The sequence below is a fragment of the Neoarius graeffei genome, chromosome 3 (assembly GCF_027579695.1).
Source record: "Neoarius graeffei isolate fNeoGra1 chromosome 3, fNeoGra1.pri, whole genome shotgun sequence".
Classification (NCBI taxonomy): domain Eukaryota; kingdom Metazoa; phylum Chordata; class Actinopteri; order Siluriformes; family Ariidae; genus Neoarius; species Neoarius graeffei.
Window position 1 is genome coordinate 18270772 of NC_083571.1, and position 22908 is coordinate 18293679.

The 22908-nt window shown below is 42.7% G+C and overlaps 1 protein-coding gene across 4 annotated transcripts in view; it reads left to right on the top strand.

Moving 5' to 3' along the window:
* Positions 1 to 22908, top strand: part of pex7 (peroxisomal biogenesis factor 7) — a 143086-nt gene that overhangs the window by 76041 nt on the left and 44137 nt on the right. For all 4 annotated transcript variants that reach the window (XM_060916457.1, XM_060916458.1, XM_060916456.1 and 1 more), the window contains one exon: positions 732 to 787. In XM_060916457.1, the coding sequence (XP_060772440.1) occupies positions 732 to 787 (56 nt within the window). The remainder of the gene's footprint in view (positions 1 to 731; positions 788 to 22908) is intronic.

Sequence of the window (22908 nt, forward strand, 5' to 3'; positions counted from 1 at the left end):
AAAGGCCACACATTCTTCAAATATTGTCAGATCTCCACATGGAAGGCATCATTGGAAAGCTTAGAAACTGTACTTTCTGAATCTGTCAATAACTCAAAATGCCCCCGGGCAGACATGTGTCCCTGGATTCTGTGATCTGCCACATTTATCGAAGTAAACCTGTTGGCCATGTTTGTTTACAAATTGTCACAGTTGCTTGCTAGCGCGGAAGTTTTACATCTCCGACATGTTGTCATGTTGTCTTGACAACCATGCAATATCATAAACCATATTCAACGTTCATTCTCCATTGGGTAGAGTGATGTAATACACATAGGACTTATCTTGCTAACAATATTGCATGCTATTAAACCAAATGAATGAAACCCGCTTGAAGGGTTTTATACATGTTTTTATTCCATTGAAAAAGTGTATAAAACAAAAGTACTGTATGTATAACAATAGGTGATGTTCACTCCTGTGTTAAGAATGGCCCATATAATCATCCATATAATACCTGCTCAGCAGTGGTACTGTGGTGGTCCTTTTCTACTCATGGATAGAGGTGCGGTAGAGAGGGGCTGGTACATTGTGAAAAGCAACAGATTGATTATAGTCAGTGATTTGGTAACACAGCAAATCAGTGCATGTGCACGGTCATATCGTTTATTGCCATATGTTATGTTTATACAGCAGTGTATTCTTTTATACAGCTGTACAGTATTATTAATTTCCTCTTCTGACTTTTACAGTTTTCACCGTTTTACAAGACCATGCTGGCGTCCTGCTCCTATGACTTCACAGTCAGGTAAAGCAAATATTAAACAGCATGCAAGAGTTATAACAATTTATTTCGTGGTCTTTATAAACAAGTCAGGTTCTCATGATATACTTCATGATAAAATCTCTTTGACTTCCCATCAATGATTATCAGTAGATGTAGAATACAGTGGTATGCAAAAATTTGGGCACCCCTGGTCAAAATTGCTGTTGCTGTGATCAGTTAAGCAAGTTGAAGATGAAATGATCTCCAAAAGGCATAAAGTTAAAGAAGACTCATTCCCTTTATATTTTAAGCAAAAACAAATTTTTATTTTCATCTTTTACATTCTCAGAATGACAAAAAGGAAATGTTTGGGCACCCTGCATGGTCAGTACTTAGTAACACCCCCTTTGGCAAGTATCACAGCTTGTAAACGCTTTTTGTAGCCAGCTAATAATCTTTCAGTTCTTACCTGGGGGATTTTCACACATTCGTCCTTGCAAAAGGCTTCCGATTCTACAAGTTTCTTGGGCTGTCTTGCATGCACTGCTCTTCTGAGATCTATCCACAGATTTTCAATGATGTTTAGGTCAGGGGACTGTGAGGGCCATGGCAAAACCTTCAGCTTGTGCCTCTTGAGGTATTCCATTGTAGATTTTGATGTGTGTTTTGGATCATCGTCTTATTGTAGGACCCATCCTCTTTTTAACTTCAACTTTTTTACAGATGGTGTGATGTTTGCTTCCAGAATTTGCTGGTATTTATTTGAATCCATGCTTCCCTCAACCAATGAAATGTGCTCTGTGCCACTGGCTGCAACACAACCCCAAAGCACAATTGATCACACCCATGCTTCAGAGTTGGAGAGGTGTTCTTTTCCTGGAATTTGGCACCCTTTTTTCTCCAAACATACCTTTGCACATTGTGGCCAAAAAGTTCTATTTTGATTTCATCAGTCCATAAGACTTGTTTCCAAAATGCATCAGGCTTATTTAGATGTTCATTTGCAAACTTCAGACGCTGAATTTTGTGGCTAGGACACAGGAAAGGTTTTCTTCTGATGACTCTCCCATGAAGGTCATACAACCCCGACTCCAAAAAAGTTGGGACAAAGTCTCGTCTCGTCTCGTCTTCTTCCGCTTTATCCGGGACCGGGTCGCAGAGGCAGCAGTCTAAGAAGGGAAGCCCAAACTTCCCTTTCCCCAGACACCTCGGCCAGCTCCTCGGGAAGAACACCGAGGCGTTCCCAGGCCAGCCGAGAGACATAGTCCCTCCAGCGTGTCCTGGGTCTTCCCCGGGGCCTCCTCCCGGGGGGACATGCCTGGAACACCTCCCCAGGGAGGCGTCCAGGAGGCATCCGAAAAAGATGCCCGAGCCACCTCAGCTGATTCCTCTCGATGTGGAGCAGCAGCGGCTCTACTCCGAGCTCCTCCCGAGTGACTGTGCTTCTCACCCTATCTCTAAGGGAGCGCCCAGCCACCCTGCGAAGGAAACTCATTTCGGCCGCTTGTATCCGCGATCTTGTCCTTTCGGTCATTACCCAAAGCTCATGACCATAGGTGAGAGTTGGAACGTAGATCGACCGGTAAATTGAGAGCTTCGCCTTTTGGCTCAGCTCCTTCTTCACCACAACGGACCGGTAAAGCGACCGCATCACTGCGGAGGCTGCACCGATCCGCCTGTCGATCTCACGCTCCATCCTTCCCTCACTCGTGAACAAGATCCCGAGATACTTAAACTCCTCCACTTGAGGCAGAACTTCTCCACCAACCTGGAGAGGGCAAGCCACCCTTTTCCGGTCGAGAACCATGGCCTCGGACTTGGAGGTGCTGATTCTCATCCCAGCCGCTTCACACTCGACTGCAAACCGCCCCAGTGCATGCTGAAGGTCCTGGTTTGAAGAAGCCAACAGGACAACATCATCCGCAAAAAGCAGAGATGAAATCCTGTGGTTCCCAAACAGGATTCCTTCTGGCCCCTGGCTGCGCCTAGAAATTCTGTCCATAAAAATTATGAACAGAACCGGTGACAAAGGGCAGCCCTGCCGGAGTCCAACATGCACTGGGAACAGGTCTGACTTACTGCCGGCAATGCGAACCAGACTCCTGCTCCGTTCGTACAGGGACCGGACAGCCCTTAGCAAAGAGCCCCGAACCCCATACTCCCGAAGCACCCCCCACAGAATACTACGGGGGACACGGTCGAATGCCTTCTCCAGATCCACAAAGCACATGTGGACTGGTTGGGCAAACTCCCATGAACCCTCGAGCACCCTATGAAGGGTATAGAGCTGGTCCAGTGTTCCGCGACCAGGACGAAAACCGCATTGTTCCTCCTGGATCCGAGGTTCGACTATTGGTCGAATTCTCCTCTCCAGTACCCTGGAGTAAACCTTCCCTGGGAGGCTGAGAAGTGTGATTCCCCTATAATTGGGGCACACTCTCCGGTCCCCTTTCTTAAAAAGAGGGACCACCACCCCAGTCTGCCACTCCAGAGGCACTGTCCCTGACCGCCACGCGATGTTGCAGAGGCGTGTCAACCAAGACAGCCCCACAACATCCAGAGACTTGAGATACTCAGGGCGGATCTCATCCACCCCCGGTGCCTTGCCACCGAGGAGCTTGCAAACCACCTCAGTGACTTCGGCTTGGGTAATGGACGAGTCCACCTCTGAGTCATCAGCCTCAGTCTCCTCAGTGGAAGACATGACGGTGGGATTGAGGAGATCCTCAAAGTATTCCTTCCACCGCCCGACAATGTCCCCAGTCGAGGTCAACAGCTCCCCACCCGCACTGTAAACAGTGTTGGCAGAGTACTGCTTCCCCCTCCTGAGGCGCCGGACGGTTTGCCAGAATTTCTTCGAGGCCGACCGATAGTCCTTCTCCATGGCCTCCCCGAACTCCTCCCAGTTCCGAGTTTTTGCCTCCGCAACTGCCCGAGCTGCAGCACGCCTGGCCTGCCGATACCCGTCAGCTGCCTCGGGAGTCCTGGAGGTTAACATGGCCCGATAGGACTCCTTCTTCAGCTTGACGGCATCCCTTACTTCTGGTGTCCACCACCGGGTTCGGGGATTGCCGCCACGACAGGCACCGGAGACCTTGCGGCCACAGCTCTGAACAGCTGCGTCCACAATGGAGGTAGAGAACATGGTCCACTCAGACTCAATGTCCCCCGCCTCCCTCGGAAGCTGGGAAAAGCTCTCCCGGAGGTGGGAGTTAAAGACCTCCCCGACAGAGTGCTCGGCCAGACGTTCCCAGCAGACCCTCACCATACGTTTGGGCCTGCCAGGTCTGTCCAGCTTCCTCCTCCGCCAGCGGATCCAACTCACCACCAGGTGGTGATCAGTTGACAGCTCAGCCCCTCTCTTCACCCGAGTGTCCAAGACATAGGGCCGGAGATCAGATGAAACGACTACAAAGTCTATCATTGACCTCCGACCTAAGGTGTCCTGGTGCCACGTGCACTTATGGACACCCCTATGCTCGAACATGGTGTTCGTTATGGACAAACCGTGACTAGCACAGAAGTCCAATAACAAAACACCACTCGGGTTCAGATCGGGGAGGCCGTTCCTCCCAACCACGCCCCTCCAGGTGTCACTGTCATCTCCCACGTGAGCATTGAAGTCCCCCAGTAACACAATGGAGTCCCCAGTCTGAGCACTCCTCAGTACCTCTCCCAGGGACTCCAAGAAGGCCGGATACTCTATACTGCTATTTGGGCCATAGGCACAAACAACAGCAAGAGCCCTCTCCCCAATCCGAAGGCGCAGCGAGGCGACCCTCTCGTTCACTGGGGTAAACTCCAACACATGGCGGCTGAGCTGGGGAGCTATAAGCAAGCCCACACCAGCCCGCCGCCGCTCACCACGGGCGGCTCCAGAGAAGTGGAGAGTCCAGCCCCTCTCGAGGAGCTGGGTTCCAGAGCCCAAGCTGTGCGTGGAGGTGAGCCCGACTATCTCTAGCCGGTACCTCTCAACCTCCCGCACAAGCTCAGGCTCTTTCCCCCCCAGCGAAGTGACATTCCATGTCCCAACAGCCAGCCGCTGTGTCCGGGGATCAGGTCGTCGAGGCCCCTGCCTTCGACTGCCACCCAATCCACATTGCACCAGTCCCCTACTGCTACCTCTGTGGGTGGTGAACCCACAGGAGGTCGGGCCCACGTCAGCTCTTCGGGCTGAGCCCGGCCGGGCCCCATGGGCAAAGGCCCGGCCACCAAGCGCTCGCATACGAGCCCCAACCCCGGGCCTGGCTCCAGGGTGGGGCCCCGGCTGCGTCATCCCGGGCGACGTCACGGTCCTCGGATTTTTCTCCATAGGGGTTTTGGTGAACTGCTCTTAGTCTGGCCTGTCACCTAGGACCTGTCTGCCTTGGGAAACCCTGACAGGGGCATAATGCCCCCGACAACATAGCTCCTAGGATCATTCAAGCACACAAACCCCTCCACCACAATAAGGTGGCAGTTCAAGGAGGGGCAAAGTACAAATTGTAAATAAAAACGGAATGCAATAATGTGGAAGTTTCAAAATTCCATATTTTATTCAGAATAGAACATAGATGACATATCAAAAGTTTTAACTGAGAAAATGTATCATTTAAAGAGAAAAATTAGGTGATTTTAAATTTCATGACAACACATCTCAAAGTTGGGACAAGGCCATGTTTACCACTGTGAGACATCCCCTTTTCTCTTTACAACAGTCTGTAAACGTCTGGGGACTGAGGAGACAAGTTGCTCAAGTTTAGGGATAGGAATGTTAACCCATTCTTGTCTAATGTAGGATTCTAGTTGCTCAACTGTCTTAGGTCTTTTTTTGTCATATCTTCCGTTTTATGATGCGCCAAATGGGTGAAAGATCTGGACTGCAGGCTGGCCAGTTCAGTACCCAGACCCTTCTTCTATGCAGCCATGATGCTGTAATTGATGCAGTATGTGGTTTGGCATTGTTATGTTGGAAAATGCAAGGTCTTCCCTGAAAGAGACGTCGCCTGGATAGGAGCATATGTTGCTCTAGAACCTGGATATACCTTTAAGCATTGATCCAGATGTGTAAGCTGCCCATGCCACACGCACTAATGCAACCCCATAACATCAGAGATGCAGGCTTCTGAACTGAGCGCTGATAACTTGGGTCGTCCTTCTCCTCTTTAGTCCGAATAACACGGCGTCCCTGATTTCCATAAAGAACTTCAAATTTTGATTCGTCTGACCACAGAACAGTTTTCCACTTTGCCACAGTCCATTTTAAATGAGCCTTGGCCCAGAGAAGACGTATGCGCTTCTGGATCATGTTTAGATACGGCTTCTTTGAACTATAGAGTTTTAGCTGGCAACGGCAGATGGCATGGTGAATTGTGTTCACAGATAATGTTCTCTGGAAATATTCCTGGGCCCATTTTGTGATTTCCAATACAGAAGCATGCCTGTATGTGATGCAGTGCCATCTAAGGGCCCGAAGATCATGGGCACCCAGTATGGTTTTCCAGCCTTGACCCTTACACACAGAGATTCTTCCAGATTCTCTGAATCTTTTGATGATATTATGCACTGTAGGTGATGATATATTCAAACTCTTTGCAATTTTACACTGTCAAACTCCTTTCTGATATTGCTCCACTATTTGTCGGCGCAGAATTAGGGGGATTGGTGATCCTCTTCCCATCTTTACTTCTGAGAGCCGCTGCCACTCCAAGATGCTCTTTTTATACCCAGTCATGTTAATAACCTATTGCCAATTGACCTAATGAGTTGCAATTTGGTCCTCCAGCTGTTCCTTTTTTGTACCTTTAACTTTTCCAGCCTCTTATTGCCCCTGTCCCAACTTTTTTGAGATGTGTTGCTGTCATGAAATTTCAAATGAGCCCATATTTGGCATGAAATTTCAAAATGTCTCACTTTCGACATTTGATATGTTGTCTGTGTTCTGTTGTGAATACAATATCAGTTTTTGAGATTTGTAAATTATTGCATTCCATTTTTATTTACAATTTGTACTTTGTCCCAACTTTTTTGGAATCGGGGTTGTATTTGTTCAGGTGTCGCTGCGTAGTAGAACAGTGTACCACCACTCTAGGGTCTGCTAAATCTTTCTGAAGGTATTTTGCAGTCAAACAGGGTTTTTTTATTTGCCTTTCTAGCAATCCAACAAGCAGTTCTTTCAGAAAGTTTTCTTCATCTTCCAGACCTCACCTTGATCTCCACTGTTTCTGTTAACTGCCATTTCTTAATAACATTACAATCTGAGGAAACAGCTACCTGAAAACACTTTGCTATGTTCTTGTAGCCTTCTCCTGCTTTGTGAGCATCAGTTATTTTATTATTCAGAATGTGAGGGAGTTGCTTAGAGGAACCCATGGCTGTTGATTTTAGGGACAAGTTTGAGGAGTCAGAGAATTTATACAGCTTTGAAATCTGCATCATCTGACCTTTCCTAACAAAGAATTTGAACAAGCCACAGCTCAATAAGCTAATTAAGGTCTGGAACCTTGGTAAAAGTTACCTGAGAACTCAAATGTATTGGGGTGCCCAAACTTTCGCATGGTGTTCCTTTTCTTTTTTCACTCTCCAATTGTGCAAAACAAAAATAATATACAAATCTTGCAGAAAATGCTGAAAAGAAATGTGTCGTCTTTACCTTTATGCCTTTTGGTGATCAGTTCACCTTCTGCTCACTTAACTATTTACAGTAAGTAACAGACATTTTCAGTAAGGGTGCCCAAACTTTTGCATGCCACTGTATATTACAACCCCAAATCAGAAAAAGTAGAGATGGAATGGAAAATGCAAATAAAAAAAGAAAGTAATAATTTCTAAATTTGCTTTGGCTTGTATTTCATTGCAGACAGTATGAACCCAAGATAATGTTTTACCTGGTCAACTTCATTTCCTTTGTTAATATACATACATCCATTCCTGCATTTCAGGCCTGTAACACATTCCAAAAAAGTTGGGACGGAGGCAATTTAGTAATGAGGTAAAACAATTAAATAATGATGTGATTTGAAACAGGTGATCTCAACAAGTGATTATGATCATGATTTGTTACAAAATTAATATCCAGGAAAGGCCTGGTCTTTGAGAAGCCAAGACTGGCCAAGAATCTCCAGTTTGTCAACAAATGTGTGAGAAAATTATTGAAATGTTCAAAAACATCGTTCCTCAAAGAAAGATAGGAAGGGATTTGGATATTTCAGCCTCTACGGTGCATAATATCATTAAACAATTCAAGGAATCTGGAGGAATTTCTGTGCGTAAAGGGCAAGGGCACAAGCCTAAGCTGAACACCCATGATCTCTGATCCCTCAGATGGAACTGCATCAAGAACCGTCATTCATCTACAGCTGAATATAACCATATGGGCTCAGAATTACTTTGGAAAACCTTTGTCAATCACTACAATACAGAGTTACAGTGGTGCTTGAAAGTTTGTGAACCCTTTAGAATTTTCTGTATTTCTGCATAAATATGACCTAAAACATCATCAGATTTTTACACAAGACCTAAAAGTTGATAAAGATAACCCAGTTAAACAAATAAGACAAAAACATTATACTTGGTCATTTATTTATTGAGGAAAATGATCCAATATTACATATCTGTGAGTTGCAAAAGTATGTGAACCTTTGCTTTCAGTATCTGATGTGACCCCCTTGTGCAGCAATAACTGCATCTAAATGTTTTCGGTAACTTTTGATCAGTCCTGCACAACGGCTTGGAGGAATTTTAACCCATTCCTCCGTACAGAACAGCTTCAACTCTGGGATGTTGGTGGGTTTCCTCACATGAACTGCTCGCTTCAGGTCCTTCCACAACATTTCAATTGGATTAAGGTCAGGACTTTGACTTGGCCATTCCAAAAGATTAACTTTATTCCTCTTTAACCATTCTTTGGTAGAATGACTTGTGTGCTTAGGGTCGTTGTCTTGCTGCATGACCCGCCTTCTCTTGAGATTCAGTTCGTGGACAGATGTCCTGACATTTTCCTTTAGAATTCGCTGGTATAATTCAGAATTCATTGTTCCATCAATGATGGCAAGTTGTCCTGGCCCAGATGCAGCAAAACAGGCCCAAACCATAATACTACCACCACCATGTTTCACAGATGGGATAAGGTTCTTATGCTGGAAAGCAGTGTTTTCCTTTCTCCAAACATAACGCTTCTCATTTAAACCAAAAAGTTCTATTTTGGTCTCATCTGCCCACAAAACATTTTTCCAATAGCCTTCTGGCTTGTCCACATGCTCTTTAGCAAACTGCAGACGAGCAGCAATGTTCTTTTTGGAGAGCAGTGGCTTTCTCCTTGCAACCCTGCCATGCACACCATTGTTGTTCAGTGTTCGCCTGATGGTGGACTCATGAACATTTAACATTAGCCAATGTGAAAGAGGCCTTCAATTGCTTAGAAGTTACCCTGGGGTCCTTTGTGACCTCACCGACTATAGAAGGCCTCTGCATGCTCTTGCAACAAGGCTTTCGCAGATAGCTTTTTGCAGACAGTTGTAATTTATCGTTGAGCGGGGAGTAATAGGCGTGCGCGATGTTATTCACCGCCACAACGCAAGGGGGCGCGAAGTTGCGAAATCGCTAGGAGTAGTTGGTGGGTGTGGTTAGTGGAGTGTTTATCCTCCGGTTACTTATAATGACTAGAACTGGAGTTGTATAGATGTATGTACTTCCTCGATCAACCGCTCTTCATGCTGCTCCATCTTTGCTCTTGTTTTTAAAAATGGCGGTCGTGAAAACAAATCAAACCGGGAAAGTAGGGAAGCGGAAGTGCGTGTACAGCGGATGCAGAGTGGACCAATCAGAGCCCTCTTGTCTGCGTCGCTGTCTGCGGTGGTCACAATTTTTGGGAGGTGCGCGCAGACCGTCTGCGAAGTGTGGGGGGGGGGCTTCGCAGACACCATCTGCGATGCCATCTGCGAGGACTGGGTTGTCAGCACAAATTGGCCTTTATACGCCTTGCTCTTGGAGTGATCTTTGTTGGTCGACCACTCCTGGGGAGGGTAACACTGGTCTTGAATTTCCTCCATTTGTACACAATCTGTCTGACTGTGGATTGGTGAAGTCCAAACTCTTTAGAGATGGTTTTGTAACCTTTTCCAGCCTGATGAGCATCATCAACGCTTTTTCTGAGGTCCTCAGAAATCTCCTTTGTTCATGATACACTTCCACAAACGTGTGTTGTGAAAATCAGACTTTGATAGATCCCTGTTCTATAAATACAACAGGGTGCCCACTCACACCTGATTGTCATACCATTGATACACCTGACTAATTTCACTTTCAAATTAACTGCTATTCCTAGAGGTTCACATGCTTTTGCCACTCACAGATATGTAATATTGGATCATTTTCCTCAATAAATAAATGACCACATATAATATTTTTGTCTCATTTGTTTAACTGGGTTCTCTTTATCTACTTTTAGGACTTGTGTGAAAATCCGATGATGTTTTAGGTCATATTTATGCAGAAATATAGAACATTCTAAAGGGTTCACAAACTTTCAAGCACCACTGTACATCCACAAATGCCAGTTAAAACATTCCTGTGCAAAAATTAAGCTTTATGTTAACTGTGTCCAGAAGCACCGTCAACTTCTCTGGGCTCTGAGGCGTCTGGGACACACAATTACACAGTGCCAACGTGTATTGTGGTCAGATGAATCAGTATTCCAGGGCTTTGTTGGAATAAATGGGCGCCGTGTGCTCTGGACCAAAGTCAAAAAGGACCATCTAGACTGTTACCAGAAACAAGTCCAAAAGCCAGGGTGTGTCATGGTATGGGGTTGTGTTGGTGCCCTTGGCAAAGGTAAATTACACTTCTGTGATGGCAGCATTAATGCAGAAAAGTACACTGAGATTTTGGAGCAACATATGCTGCCCTCAAGATGACATCTTTTCCAGGGATGTTTAAACAAGATGATGCAAAACCACATTCTGCACACATTACAAAGGCTGTGGAAGAAGAGGGTGCCGCCTGTCCCCTCTGTCCCCAGTAGAGTGTGTGTGGTGAATTTTGAAATGAAAAATATGACAATGATGAACCCGGACTGTTGCACACCTTAAGACCTGTTTGAGACAGGTGTAAGACAGTGTAATGGGACAAAATAACACCTGAAACACTGTCACTTGGTGGGTTTTTTTGTTTTTGTTTTATAAACACTTCTTTTTTTACCACATAATTCCATATCTGTTCCATACGCTGTTTCATAGTTTTGATGTCTTCAGTATTGCTCTACAATGTAGAAAATACAAAATCCAGAAAAACCTATGAATGAGTATTAAAAAAAAAGGTAGTCATAAGATCAAAAAATAGACAGATGATAGAAATACAATAATTTATGTTAGTGGCAGAAAGAAAATGTATTTCAAAAATAAGAATACAAATACAGAAATGTAAATCATACAAAACTAATCTAAAAGTAATATGGCAGTAAAATTAAGGCAAATAGATGGCTAAACTCTTACACATCCTCAGTAAGCGCTTTATGTGCATAAATACACATGTATGGGAAGAACTCATTATTCTCAGATGTTTTCCTTACATTTATTTCTAATTATTCACCAACACTCGCCCCAGTGCTGCTGAACCGTGACGTTTTCAGACATTTACCTGTTCAGACAAATTAGTATTTGTGTTACTGAGCGCTGATATATCACAGTATGTGCAGGAGGTCAGATGTTGTGAAGATGGACAAGTTGGTGCTGTTTCAATCTAATAGACCTATAAAGCACACTGATTTAATTTCAGGCTAGACCAGTTTATTTGCTTTGCAGAGGGCCATCAGCTGTGTTCATAATACATGTGCAGATAATATCTGCACCTAAAAGCTGTGAAAGATATTAGTGACTTCATGGCTATAACGGTTCACTGCACTTTAGCGATGCAAAGCTGTATTCTGATTACAAATCATTATTGTGGTTTGGCCTCCAATTGTTATATGTTTACAACGTCAGTTACTGCAATTGAGTGAACTGAAAATGAGTCTTTTATTTTATTGCATTAGTTCAAGCGATATTTCTGTAGCTATCGTACGGTATTGAGGAATTGTATGTACAAGAAATCATTTAGCAGCATGCGGTTTGTAAACTGGTTGCCATATGGGAAGCAGTTTAAAGAAGAAAGTCACCGATGATCATCCACATGTAGTTTCACAGAATTAAGATGTTGCTTAAAATTAAGATTTTTAATCAGAAAATGAAGTGAGGAATGTGTGCAGTGAGGCAAGAATTGTACAGAATGCTGATAGTGTGGTGTACATCCTACTGCATAGTTTAATATAATAATTAAAAAAAGCATTTCAGTTGTAAAGAGTAAGGCTGAAACGGTCTTTCCTGAGATAAGCGACATTTAATTCTGTCTCCCACAGAAATTGGTTTATTTTATTCAAATTTTAATATTTATAATGTGTTTTTGACCTGGAAGGTGGTTGTGGTCAGTGCAGAGCTTAAAGTGGCTTGAGAAAAGGAGAAATGGGCTTTTTGGGTTGCAGCATATTTTGCTGAGGCGCTTGGGGCGCGCGCACACACACACACATGCACACACACACACACACACACACACACACACACACACACACACACACACACACACACACAGAGGCCTGCATTGTTTACCCATTAAGAATCAATCTTTACATATTTCCCTGGATACAATGGTGATGTTTGTAGGATATATTGTCAATTATTATACATACAGGACACTTTTTCAATGGAATAAAAACATGTATTCTATTCCCTTCTAGCAGGTTTCATTCATTTGATTTGATAGCATGCAATATTGTTAGCGTATCGCTTATCCTACATGTATTACGTCACTCTACCCAATGGAGAATGAGCATTGAATATGGGGTGCAATATTGCATGACAAGACAACATGATGTCACACAGAGACGTAAAACTTCCGCGCTAGTGAGCGACTATGACACTTTGTAAACAAACATAGCCAACAGGTTTGCTTCATTAAATACAGAAGATTTTGAGAGAATTTTAAAAGAGAAAGACACATTGAACACCTGAAAGGGATGTATATGTATAATAATAATAGCTGGCTTTTTTTCGTGGTATATCAGATATATTCCATTCAGCTAGCATGATATTGAACTCGTCTTCGACTTGTTCAGTATCATGCTACCTGAATGGAATATATCTGATATACCACTCAATGCCAGCCACTATAGATAGATAGATAGATAGATAGATAGATAGATAGATAGATAGATAGATAGATAGATAGATAGATAGATAGATAGATAGATAGATAGATAGATAGATAGATAGATAGATAGATAGATAGATTTTTTTTGAGACTCACTGGAGAGTGAGTGTTTACTTTTAACATTAGAATGCTGAATATATCCTTATGATATATGGCACTGATCACCCAAGTACTGTGTAGTACTGAGTTTCATGTATTATCTGTTTTTCATCTTTAGCTAGAACGAACTTTAGATTCCAGTTCAAACTGTTATGCAATGTGCTGTTCAAATCAAAGCCTTCAGTAAGATTGTATGCCACGGTATAAACTCAGTCTGACAGGAGAATTTTAATACTGCCCGATCCTACTTAGCTGGCCATGCTTAACTGCCTCTGATATAACATTGTTTTGAGATGGAAGGCACAGTGACCTGTTTGAGTAGATACTATATTTTTGGTCAAAACCTTAATTCTGAGTTGCTTTGCAGCTGCACTGATTTTCTGAATAATTAAAATTGATTAGGAATGCATCAGTACTGATACTGGCATCATATCTAACCCAAACCCCGTCTCATACTCATGAATAATGTTCTCATACCAGTGGATACTGGTAGGTGATACCATGTGACGTAAACATTGTGTATGCTGTTATGGTAATGAACAGATGATGTAAAATGACAGCGATCTGGACATACAATCACAGTCCCCTCCGAACGTAATGTAATGACAAGTCCCATTCTTTTTTTCTATACACCAGTGGCATTTGGGTTTGAGGTCAAAAGATGATTGAGACAATTGATCAGAATTTCAGCTTTCATTTCCTGAGGTTTGCATTGAGACAAGTTAAACAACTTAGACGTGGTGCCTTTTGTTTGATCACACCCATTTTTCAAGTGATCAAAAATATTGCAGCATGTGACTAGCACATGTTTCTTGTTGCCCAGGTGTGCCTTGTTGGATTGATTGGTTAAACAATTAATAGCTCTGAATGTCTATTCTTGGTGTGAGCCCTGGGTTTAACCTATGAAGACTCCATTTGTTGTTAAAAATTTTAAACCAACATGAAGTCAAGTCAAGTTTATTTGTATAGCACTTTTAACAATAAACATTGTCGCAAAGCAGCTTTACAGAATTTGAACGACTTAAAACATGAGCTAATTTTATCCCTAATCTATCCCCAATGAGCAAGCCTGTGGCGATGGTGGCGAGGAAAAACTCCCTCAGACGACATGAGGAAGAAACCTCGAGAGGAACCAGACTCAAAAGGGAACCCATCCTCATTTGAGCAACAACAGACAGCATGACTATAATATTAACAGTTTTAACATGAAGTCAGTTTCGTTGATGTTATGAACTCTTCATTGATGGAAACTTGAGTGCAAAACTGTTCATGACAACTGCAGTTCTAAAGTTAGCAAGTCAACTGTAGTCCTCAGCCATAAAGCATTACTGTAAGAGTCCAGAGCGTCCTCCAAGTGTGTCTTTCAACTGTCCTCATGGGGCCGTCCTCCACAGGAGCGATGCGATGAAGACCAGAGAGCTGTCTATGGGAGAAAAGCAAACCATTTTGAAGCTGAGAAAAAAGTGAAAATTGAGCAGAGCCATTGCACAAGCTTCGGTCATAGCCAATACAATTTGGAATGTCCTGAAAAAGAAAGAAACCACTGGTGTACTCATAACGAGACGTCAAATGGGTCTTCAAACCCAAATGTCTTCAGCGTCATGATGCTGCAATCAGTGTCATCAAATCAAACGAACTTGCTTGCCATTCCAGTACTTTCAGAGGTGACAGTATGTCATGATTAATGTTGGCAGTCAAAGCAAAGCAGACTCCAAACTGTGCTCTGTGAAAATATCAGGAGAGTATAATCAGTTGAAAATTATCATCTCATCAAAATCACCCAATCAGTCTTGTTCAATTAAGAAAGGGCAAAAAAAGACAATGTTGATTAAATGTTCAAATTTTATTTGAATATTGTGCTGTATAGTGACAGGTGACATGTTTAATGTCAAATGTAATATTATATTCACATAATAATATTGCTATGAAATGAATGCTGAGACTTTCACTCTTTTTCAGTAGTAATGATCATTTTATGTCCTAAAAGATTGTTGGAGTGGGTTGCATTTAGCGTCTCAGTACTTTTCAGTCATGTACACTCACTAGCCACTTTAATAAGAACTTGTTCTTGATTCTAAGATTCCTGTTCTTGACTGGCAGAAGTGGAACCCAATTTCGTCTTCTGCCATTGCATGCTGAGATGCTTTTCTGCTCACCACGGTTGTAAAGAGTGATTATATGAGTTACTGTATCCTTCCTGGCAGCTCTGTGAAAGTTCACAGTCATCCAGGTCATCGTAAACTGTAGGTGCTAAAGAAAGCAACTGGACTTGCTTGAAATCCTTGCCGTCGTGTAAGTCATTGAAGTCAGCTGAGTCTTGGTGTGGATGTGTATTCAGTTTTCTGGGAAGTGTGCCAAGGACTGCACTGTAGGTGGCTGATAAGTGATGTCTCAGACCACCTCCTCTGTTCAGTGATGGTCATTCCAAGTTGACAAAGATGGCTTCTTTTACTCCTCTTTTAGGCCCTGTCCACACGGCAACGGATTCAGGTGACTCCGATACAATTGCTTATCGTTTAGGCCTGGCGTCCACACGGCACCGGCGTTTTGGGTGCCCAAAACGCAATCTTTTTGAGAACGGGTTCCAGAGTGGAAAGATCTGGCAACGTTGCCGTTGTGAAGTCGTCTGGATGAGTAAAACGGATTTGTTTATGATGACGTCACAACCACATGACTGTGAGTGCTTCACGCCGGGTAGAAGTGTAACGAATATCACCAGGAAAAAGCCTTACAGAGCACTAGTGAGAGTGAAACACGGGCTTAGATATTATTATTATTATTATGTTCAGTGTTAGTTCACAGTAGTAATGCAAGAAGCAGAATAGTGACAGTAATAGTGAAGCAAAAACATGCAATTGTACAAACACTGCAGCTCTACAGCAAAATATTCATTTATGAAATGGTCTGATTCTTAACACCAGTAGTGCCAATGATCTCATTGCGATGCGAGTTGTCAACAAATCCTATAACTTGGTTCATGAAACGCGCTTACAAAATATTTTCACTGTGAATATTTATTGTGTAATGGTGCAAAGTGAGAGAGAGAGAGAAAGAGAGAGAGAGTCAATCCCGCCAGCAAAAATAGAGAAAAAAAGAGCGATCTCACCTCTTCAGATGTGGGTTTAAGTCCTACAATACATTCCTCAAAAAGGGCGTAGAGGAGCAAATTAATCATTATTTAATTAGCATTCAATTTATTCCGGACCATTAAAGACACCGCCTTCCGCGTAGAATCATAGGTCATCCTCGCCGCCATTTTGGAGAGGTCAAAGCGGAGAATAAAGATTAGCTGCGTTTAACTGTACCAACAGGTTTGCCATCCAAACGAGATCACATGGGATTACCTTTCACAGGTGAGACTGGAAAAATACTTTTCATTGTATTTGGTCATTATAATGTAATTTTACAAAGAGATTTTCCTGACTTTGTGGCTAATATGCATCCTTACTTCTTCTATTGTTCTGGTGTCTCCGAAGGGACCGTCTTACAGCGCCCCTAGAGGTGTGGCATGTGTATTGCATCGTTTTCAGCAAGCGTTGCGTTGCCATATGGACCTGATATTTTACTGATTGTTGCCCATTTGGACGCGATATATTTTTAAATAACATCTCGTTGCCGTTGTCGTGTGGATGTAGCCTTAAACTACTGGTCTTCTCTGGCTAAAATGCATACATTGCAGTCCTGAAATGAGTGTCCTTTGTTATTGAGATGAAGATAGACTGTAGAGTCCTGGCCTGAGGAAACTGGCTGTCCTGTGTTGAACCATGTACTTGTGAAGCGGTTGTTTCGTTTCCCCATTGTACGTCTATGCATTCCTCTCTGCATTAAATTGTGTACACTATGTTGTCCTGTTTGTGTCTGGGTATTCTGTCCTTAGGGTGGACCAATTTCTGCCTCAGAGTGTTGCTGGGTCTGAAATATTTGTAGAAGATCCTCCTGAGTTTCTCAGATAGTCCAGAAATGTAGGGAATGACAATGTTCTTGCATTTGTTGCTGTTTTCTTCCCTGTCCATTATCTTTCCTTTCCTGATCTTGATGAAAGCCCAGTTGGGATACCCACACTTCTAAAGTGCTTCCTTGATGTATTTTTGCTCCTTCTCTTTTCCCTCTACGGTTGTCGGAATGTTCTAAGCTCTGTCCTGATGGCCCCCAATTTATGTTTCAATGGGTGGTGAGAGTCAAACATTAAGTACTGGTCTGTGTGTGGGTTTCCGGTAGACCTTGATGCTAAGTCTTGTTCAATGTGCACGCCGCAGTCCAAAAAGGCTAGGTTGTTTCCATTGACGTCCTCCTGAGTGAACTTAATGTTGCTATCCACTGCATTGATCTGCTCTGTGAAGGCTTCTACCTCATGGGTTTTGATTTTTACCCAGGTGTCATCCACATACCTGAACCAGTGGCTGGGAGCGACTCCTGAAAAAGTGCTCAAGGCTTTGTTTTCCACTTCCTCCATGTATAGATTGGCCACTATAGACCCTTCCCACGTGACGTCACGACAAACGCGGCTGCCATTTTGGACATGAACTACCAGTAGTCTACCACAGCCAACAACGAGGAACGACGGCGAAGCATCGAAAGGAATATAGCCATCAAAGAAAGTTTTTACTTTCAGCAAGACTTCCATCATGCCATTATATTGTTGTGCACCTGGATGTAGTAACCATCAACACACAAGGCAAGATTTATCATTTTATCGGATCCCGACAGATGCTGACCGATGGAGAAGATGGATGGTCTCTAAAATATTGGCAAAATGATGTTTATTGACATAGCAATCGTGTGTAACGGGAAGCATTTGCATATCCGAAGTGTTGTGTTTACATCAAAGATAAAATAAACCGATATGACAACGACTGCTGCTGCCGTTCGGGACACAAACTAGTAGAAAGGAAGTGTGCCAACAGATTTCCTTTGTGGTCAATTCTGCTTTAAGGTAAGATGCATTTAATTATTCATCTGCTGTGGGTTTGGAATCGGTAGCCTGACCGATTCGTTCATGTTTGTGGTGCCATTTGTTTGCTGACGCGTGTTGAAATGGAAGATTGGTTGTTGACATGATTTCCAGTGATGCTTTGGTGCTGCTGTGGATCAGATGTGTTGAGTAGACTGACTGTTTTTTTTTTTCTTGCGTGTGGTATCATTGTTGACGCGAGGTTGTTTTTTGAACATGCCAATGCGTACACGATTTCCCCTGATGAGTTATGACTTCAGACGCGATGCGTGTGTGCGTGTGTGGAGGTGTGGAGTCGGCGTGATATGTGCGTAAGATAGGCTTCTCATGTGTTTGGAGAGCCGCGCTCTGAGGCAAACGCAAGCACCCCCCCCCAGGGAAAAAAAGGGGACCCCCCGAAAATATCGGCATAGTTCGAACACTGGGTTGGAGAAAGTAATGGCAAATAGTGAGTGCACAAACCATAGAAGGTAAACTGTACACAGCGCCAGGGCAGTGTGATGGTATGTCTACTTTTAGATTGTGTTAGCTTATCAATGAACACACTCGTCACTCGACGAGTTTCACGTCTTTACGACGGATACTTAAATGTGCATTAGGTATTATTGTTGCAGTCTAAGCAGTCATTGTAGCAGCTAGATGAGCGAGAACTGAAAGGGTCTGTGCCATAAACCGTTATTTCTTCATGTCCAAAATGGCGGTCACGTTTACGAAGGTCACGTGAGTGAAAAGGGTCTATAGGGGACACTGGTCAGCCCATGGTGCATCCATGGTTCTGTCTGTAGAAACATTGTTTCAACTGGAAATAGGTGGTGGTCAGGCAGAGGTCAAGCAGGGTGCAAATGTGATCTGTGATGAGGTGAGGTTCTGTCTGGTAAGGTGCTGTCTTGAAGAAGTCATTTCTTAAATGATTTGACTGTGTCTGTGGTGGGAATGCAGGTGAAAAGAGAATTGACATCATAGGAAACCATGGTTTCATGTTGTGTGTGAAAACCCCAGGAGGTCAGCAGTTTCTGAAATACTCAAACCAGTTCATCTAACACCCATGCCACAGTGAAAGTCACACTTTGAGATGACAATTTTTCCCATTCTGATGTTTGAAGTGAACATTAACTGAAGCTCTTGATTTGTATCTGCATGATTTTATGCATTGTGCTGCTGTCAAGGGATTGGCTGATTAAATAACTGCATGAAACAGCAGGTGTATGGGTGTTCCTAATAAAGTAGACGATGAGTTCTCTAGGTAACCAGTTTAATATTTAAAATAAAAATAATATGCTTTTTTTAAAAGATAAGTTGTGTTTAAATAAAAACAGATGTGCGTTCATTGTATGCTCTTTTGCTTTAGGCTATTGCACCTGTTCTGTGTAGCTTGTACAGCTGACATACTGTAAGTGTGCAGGATTAAATTTCCAGCCTGAAACAAGTTTCATAGAACAGCTTTTAAATGTTGTGTTGATGATAGTCAATGTTCTGAATAGTCCAGATTTATGATTTACAGTGAGTATTTTTAGTAACATAGTATGAAATGTAGCATATGACTATGATACAGTGAATTGCCATTTTATTACTGAGTCATATACATACAACCTATCACAGCAGTGCCGTATTAAGCCAATGCGGTGCCCCTGGGCACCACCACCACCCTGCGTGCACGCGTTCAGTAACCTCCTGTACACACTCACAAACCTTGCCCTTTGCTGTCAAAAATAGTAGCATATACATAAATAGTACACATAAACAAGGTCATTCTTCCTCATTGAAAATTTATTAAGTAGGCTACATCAGCCCATCAGATTCACTGAAAACAACCAACGATATGCATGTAGGCATATTGAAATGTCTTATTCAAAAGTGAGCAGCATATATTTGTATGTCTCAATAAAAACCTTCAAAGCATCTCTATTCTATCCATATTAAAATGTCTCAATTCAAAATGTGTATCAATTCAAACGGCATCAGCAATTTAAACAGCATCCATCTATATACAATACAGCATATTCAAAAGTGCCAATTCAAAATGTGTATCAAATAATATAAAAAATAATAAAAATAGCATCGATCTAGGCAACATATTCAAATGTCTCAATTCGAAATATAAATTCAAATAACATCCAGTACGGCATATTCAGATGTACAATATACATATGTGTATCAATTCAAAGAGTATCTGTTCTGTATGAACCTAGACATGTTCTCCCCATATCAGTTGAAATAGAGAAGTGTTCTACTGGCGTCGGCTGCGCTGGGTTGACATCCATAACACCCTCGTCTTCCTTCTCGTCACCATGGTGTGAACTGATCTTTACGTGGCTTAAAGTGGCTTCGCACATATCCTCCTCCCCGGCTTCAGCGCTGGTAGTGACAGCAGTTGTCGATGTTTTTATTTTAAAAAACGATCTAACACTGGAACATTTTTAATTGCAGCTACACGCCTGGAGTCTTTCTCTTTTTTAATTTTCTCTTCGCACAACCACTCAATTGATGTCTGTCCATTTTTCATTTCTACCGCGGTTTTTAAAAAATTGATACATTTCACCGTAGGTGGACTGGCTCAACTGACAGGTTGAGGAAAGGGGGGGTTAATGGTCACAGGCATTCACGAAAAATATTTTTAAAGTTTCTGTCATGTGGTGCCCCCCCATTGGCTGTGAGTGGTTAGTGCCCCTGGGCACTGTGCCGCAGGCCCATATAGTTAATCCGGCCTTGCATCACAGTGACCACTATGATGAACACACTTGATGAAAGGCCTGGTTTCTTCTTTCATCAAGTTTCTGCTTACATACCCAGTATTTGGCCTAACTACTACGGTACCACCACCAACTACAGACCTGTTTCCCACTGTTTCTTTTCATTGGCGTCCGCAACCATTTTACATCCTTGATGTACTAAATTGCTGCACTTGGTGATCAGATCTTACTGGCTTGCTTTGATGACATTACCTTAGATTACAGGCATTTAGCAGGCATTTAGCAGATCCAGGGCAACATACAATATACCCAGAGCAGCCTGGGGAGCAGCTGAGGGTTAGGTGCCTTGCTCAAGGGCAATTCAGCCATTCCTTCTGGTCCAGGGAATCAAACTGGCAACCCTTTCCCAAAGCTGCTTCTCTAACCATTAGGCCATGGCTTCCTCCCCTCCCACATCTCTTCGAGACTGGAAACTTATCCACCTACAAGCTAGGAACCTGATGGTGTACCTTTCAATGACCATTAACACCCTCACAATCCATCAAATACATTTATTATAGATAATAAGCTCAACCTTTTGGCATCGTACCAACCACCAGAGCCTGCAGACTTCCTCATAACAGCATGAGAAGAAGACAACATTGCAACATTTCCTTGCTACCAAATACTCTCAGATTCTCATACAAGCTTTATTTATTTCCTAAGTTGACTACTGCAAAACTCTAATTTGTAGTCTCCCTTCACATTCTGTGAAACTAGGACAACTGGTAATGTGCATACCTCCACTAAGCCACAGATTATCAACATCAAAATCAAATCAGTTGAACCTAGGATGATATTAAAGCTGTATACCAAATTTCATCCAAATCCGTTCACTACTTTTGGAAACCGACAAAATCCTGAATCTGCATACATATCGGGATCCTGGATCTTCATACATATCCGAATTTGCATCAAAATATAATCAATTGCTCCTTGGCCCATGGCTCACCTTTCCGCTAAATTTCATCAAAATCCATTTACTAATTTTTGAGTTACGTTGGGAGCAAACAAACGGAAGCAAAAACATAACCTCCTCCAACAAAGCTGGCAGAGGTAAATGGGTAAATATCAAGAGGAGGAACTACAGTTTCTATCTATAATACAAATAACCTGCATAAAATAACTTCTGGCAGTGTTTTATCCAAGATGTCCCCAGAGTTACTCATGTTTGGTTTTCTGCTTTAAAGTTATTTGGAAAAAACTTTGTTTTCCAGACAGTAGAACCGATCCCTAAATTAACTTTAAAGACACTCACCGTGATGTCCGTAATAAATATCTCAATAAAAGTCATCAAGATGCTCTTGAATTATTCATGGTTCCCTCCTGAGGTTGTTACATGAAGATGACAGAATTAGAAGAAATGGTCAGCAGTTCACTTCAAAATGTTTGTTTAGTTAAAGCACTTACTGCTAATGGATAAATTGAAAATGCTTTAGTTGAATGTCTGCAGAATCATTCACTAATGCCTTTGTTAGGGTTTTTAGCATAAAGCTTAAAGACAAACAGATGGCAATTTACTTTATGTAGTGTCATTACAAGGAGTATTTTTAATGGAGAGTCCTTATTGACAATGTTGTTCAGTCTAAACTTGGGCTACATCCACACGACAACGGCAACGAGATGTTATTTAAAAATATATCGCGTCCAAATGGGCAACGATCAGTAAAATATCAGCTCCATATGGCAATGCAACGCTTGCTGAAAACGATGCAATACACATGCCACACCTCTAGGGGCGCTGCTTACAGTCCCTTCGGAGACACGAGAACAATAGAAGAAGTAAGGAAGCATGCGGATAAACTATTATGCGCGAGACTTCATATTAGCCACAAAGTCAGGAAAATCTGTTCGTAAAATTACATTATAATGACCAAATACAATGAAAAGTATTTTTCCAGTCTCACCTGTGAAAGGTAATCCCATGTGATCTCGTTTGGACGGCAAACCTGTTGGTACAGTTAAACGCAGCTAATCTTTATTCTCCGCTTTGACCTATCCAATATGGCGGCGAGGATGACGTATGATTCTACGCGGAAGGCGGCGTCTTTAATGGTCCGGAATAAATTGAATACTACACGTTGATGGAATAATTTGTTGTTTCTCACCTGTGAAAGGTAATCCCATGTGATCTCGTTTGGACGGTAAACCTGTTGGTACAGTTA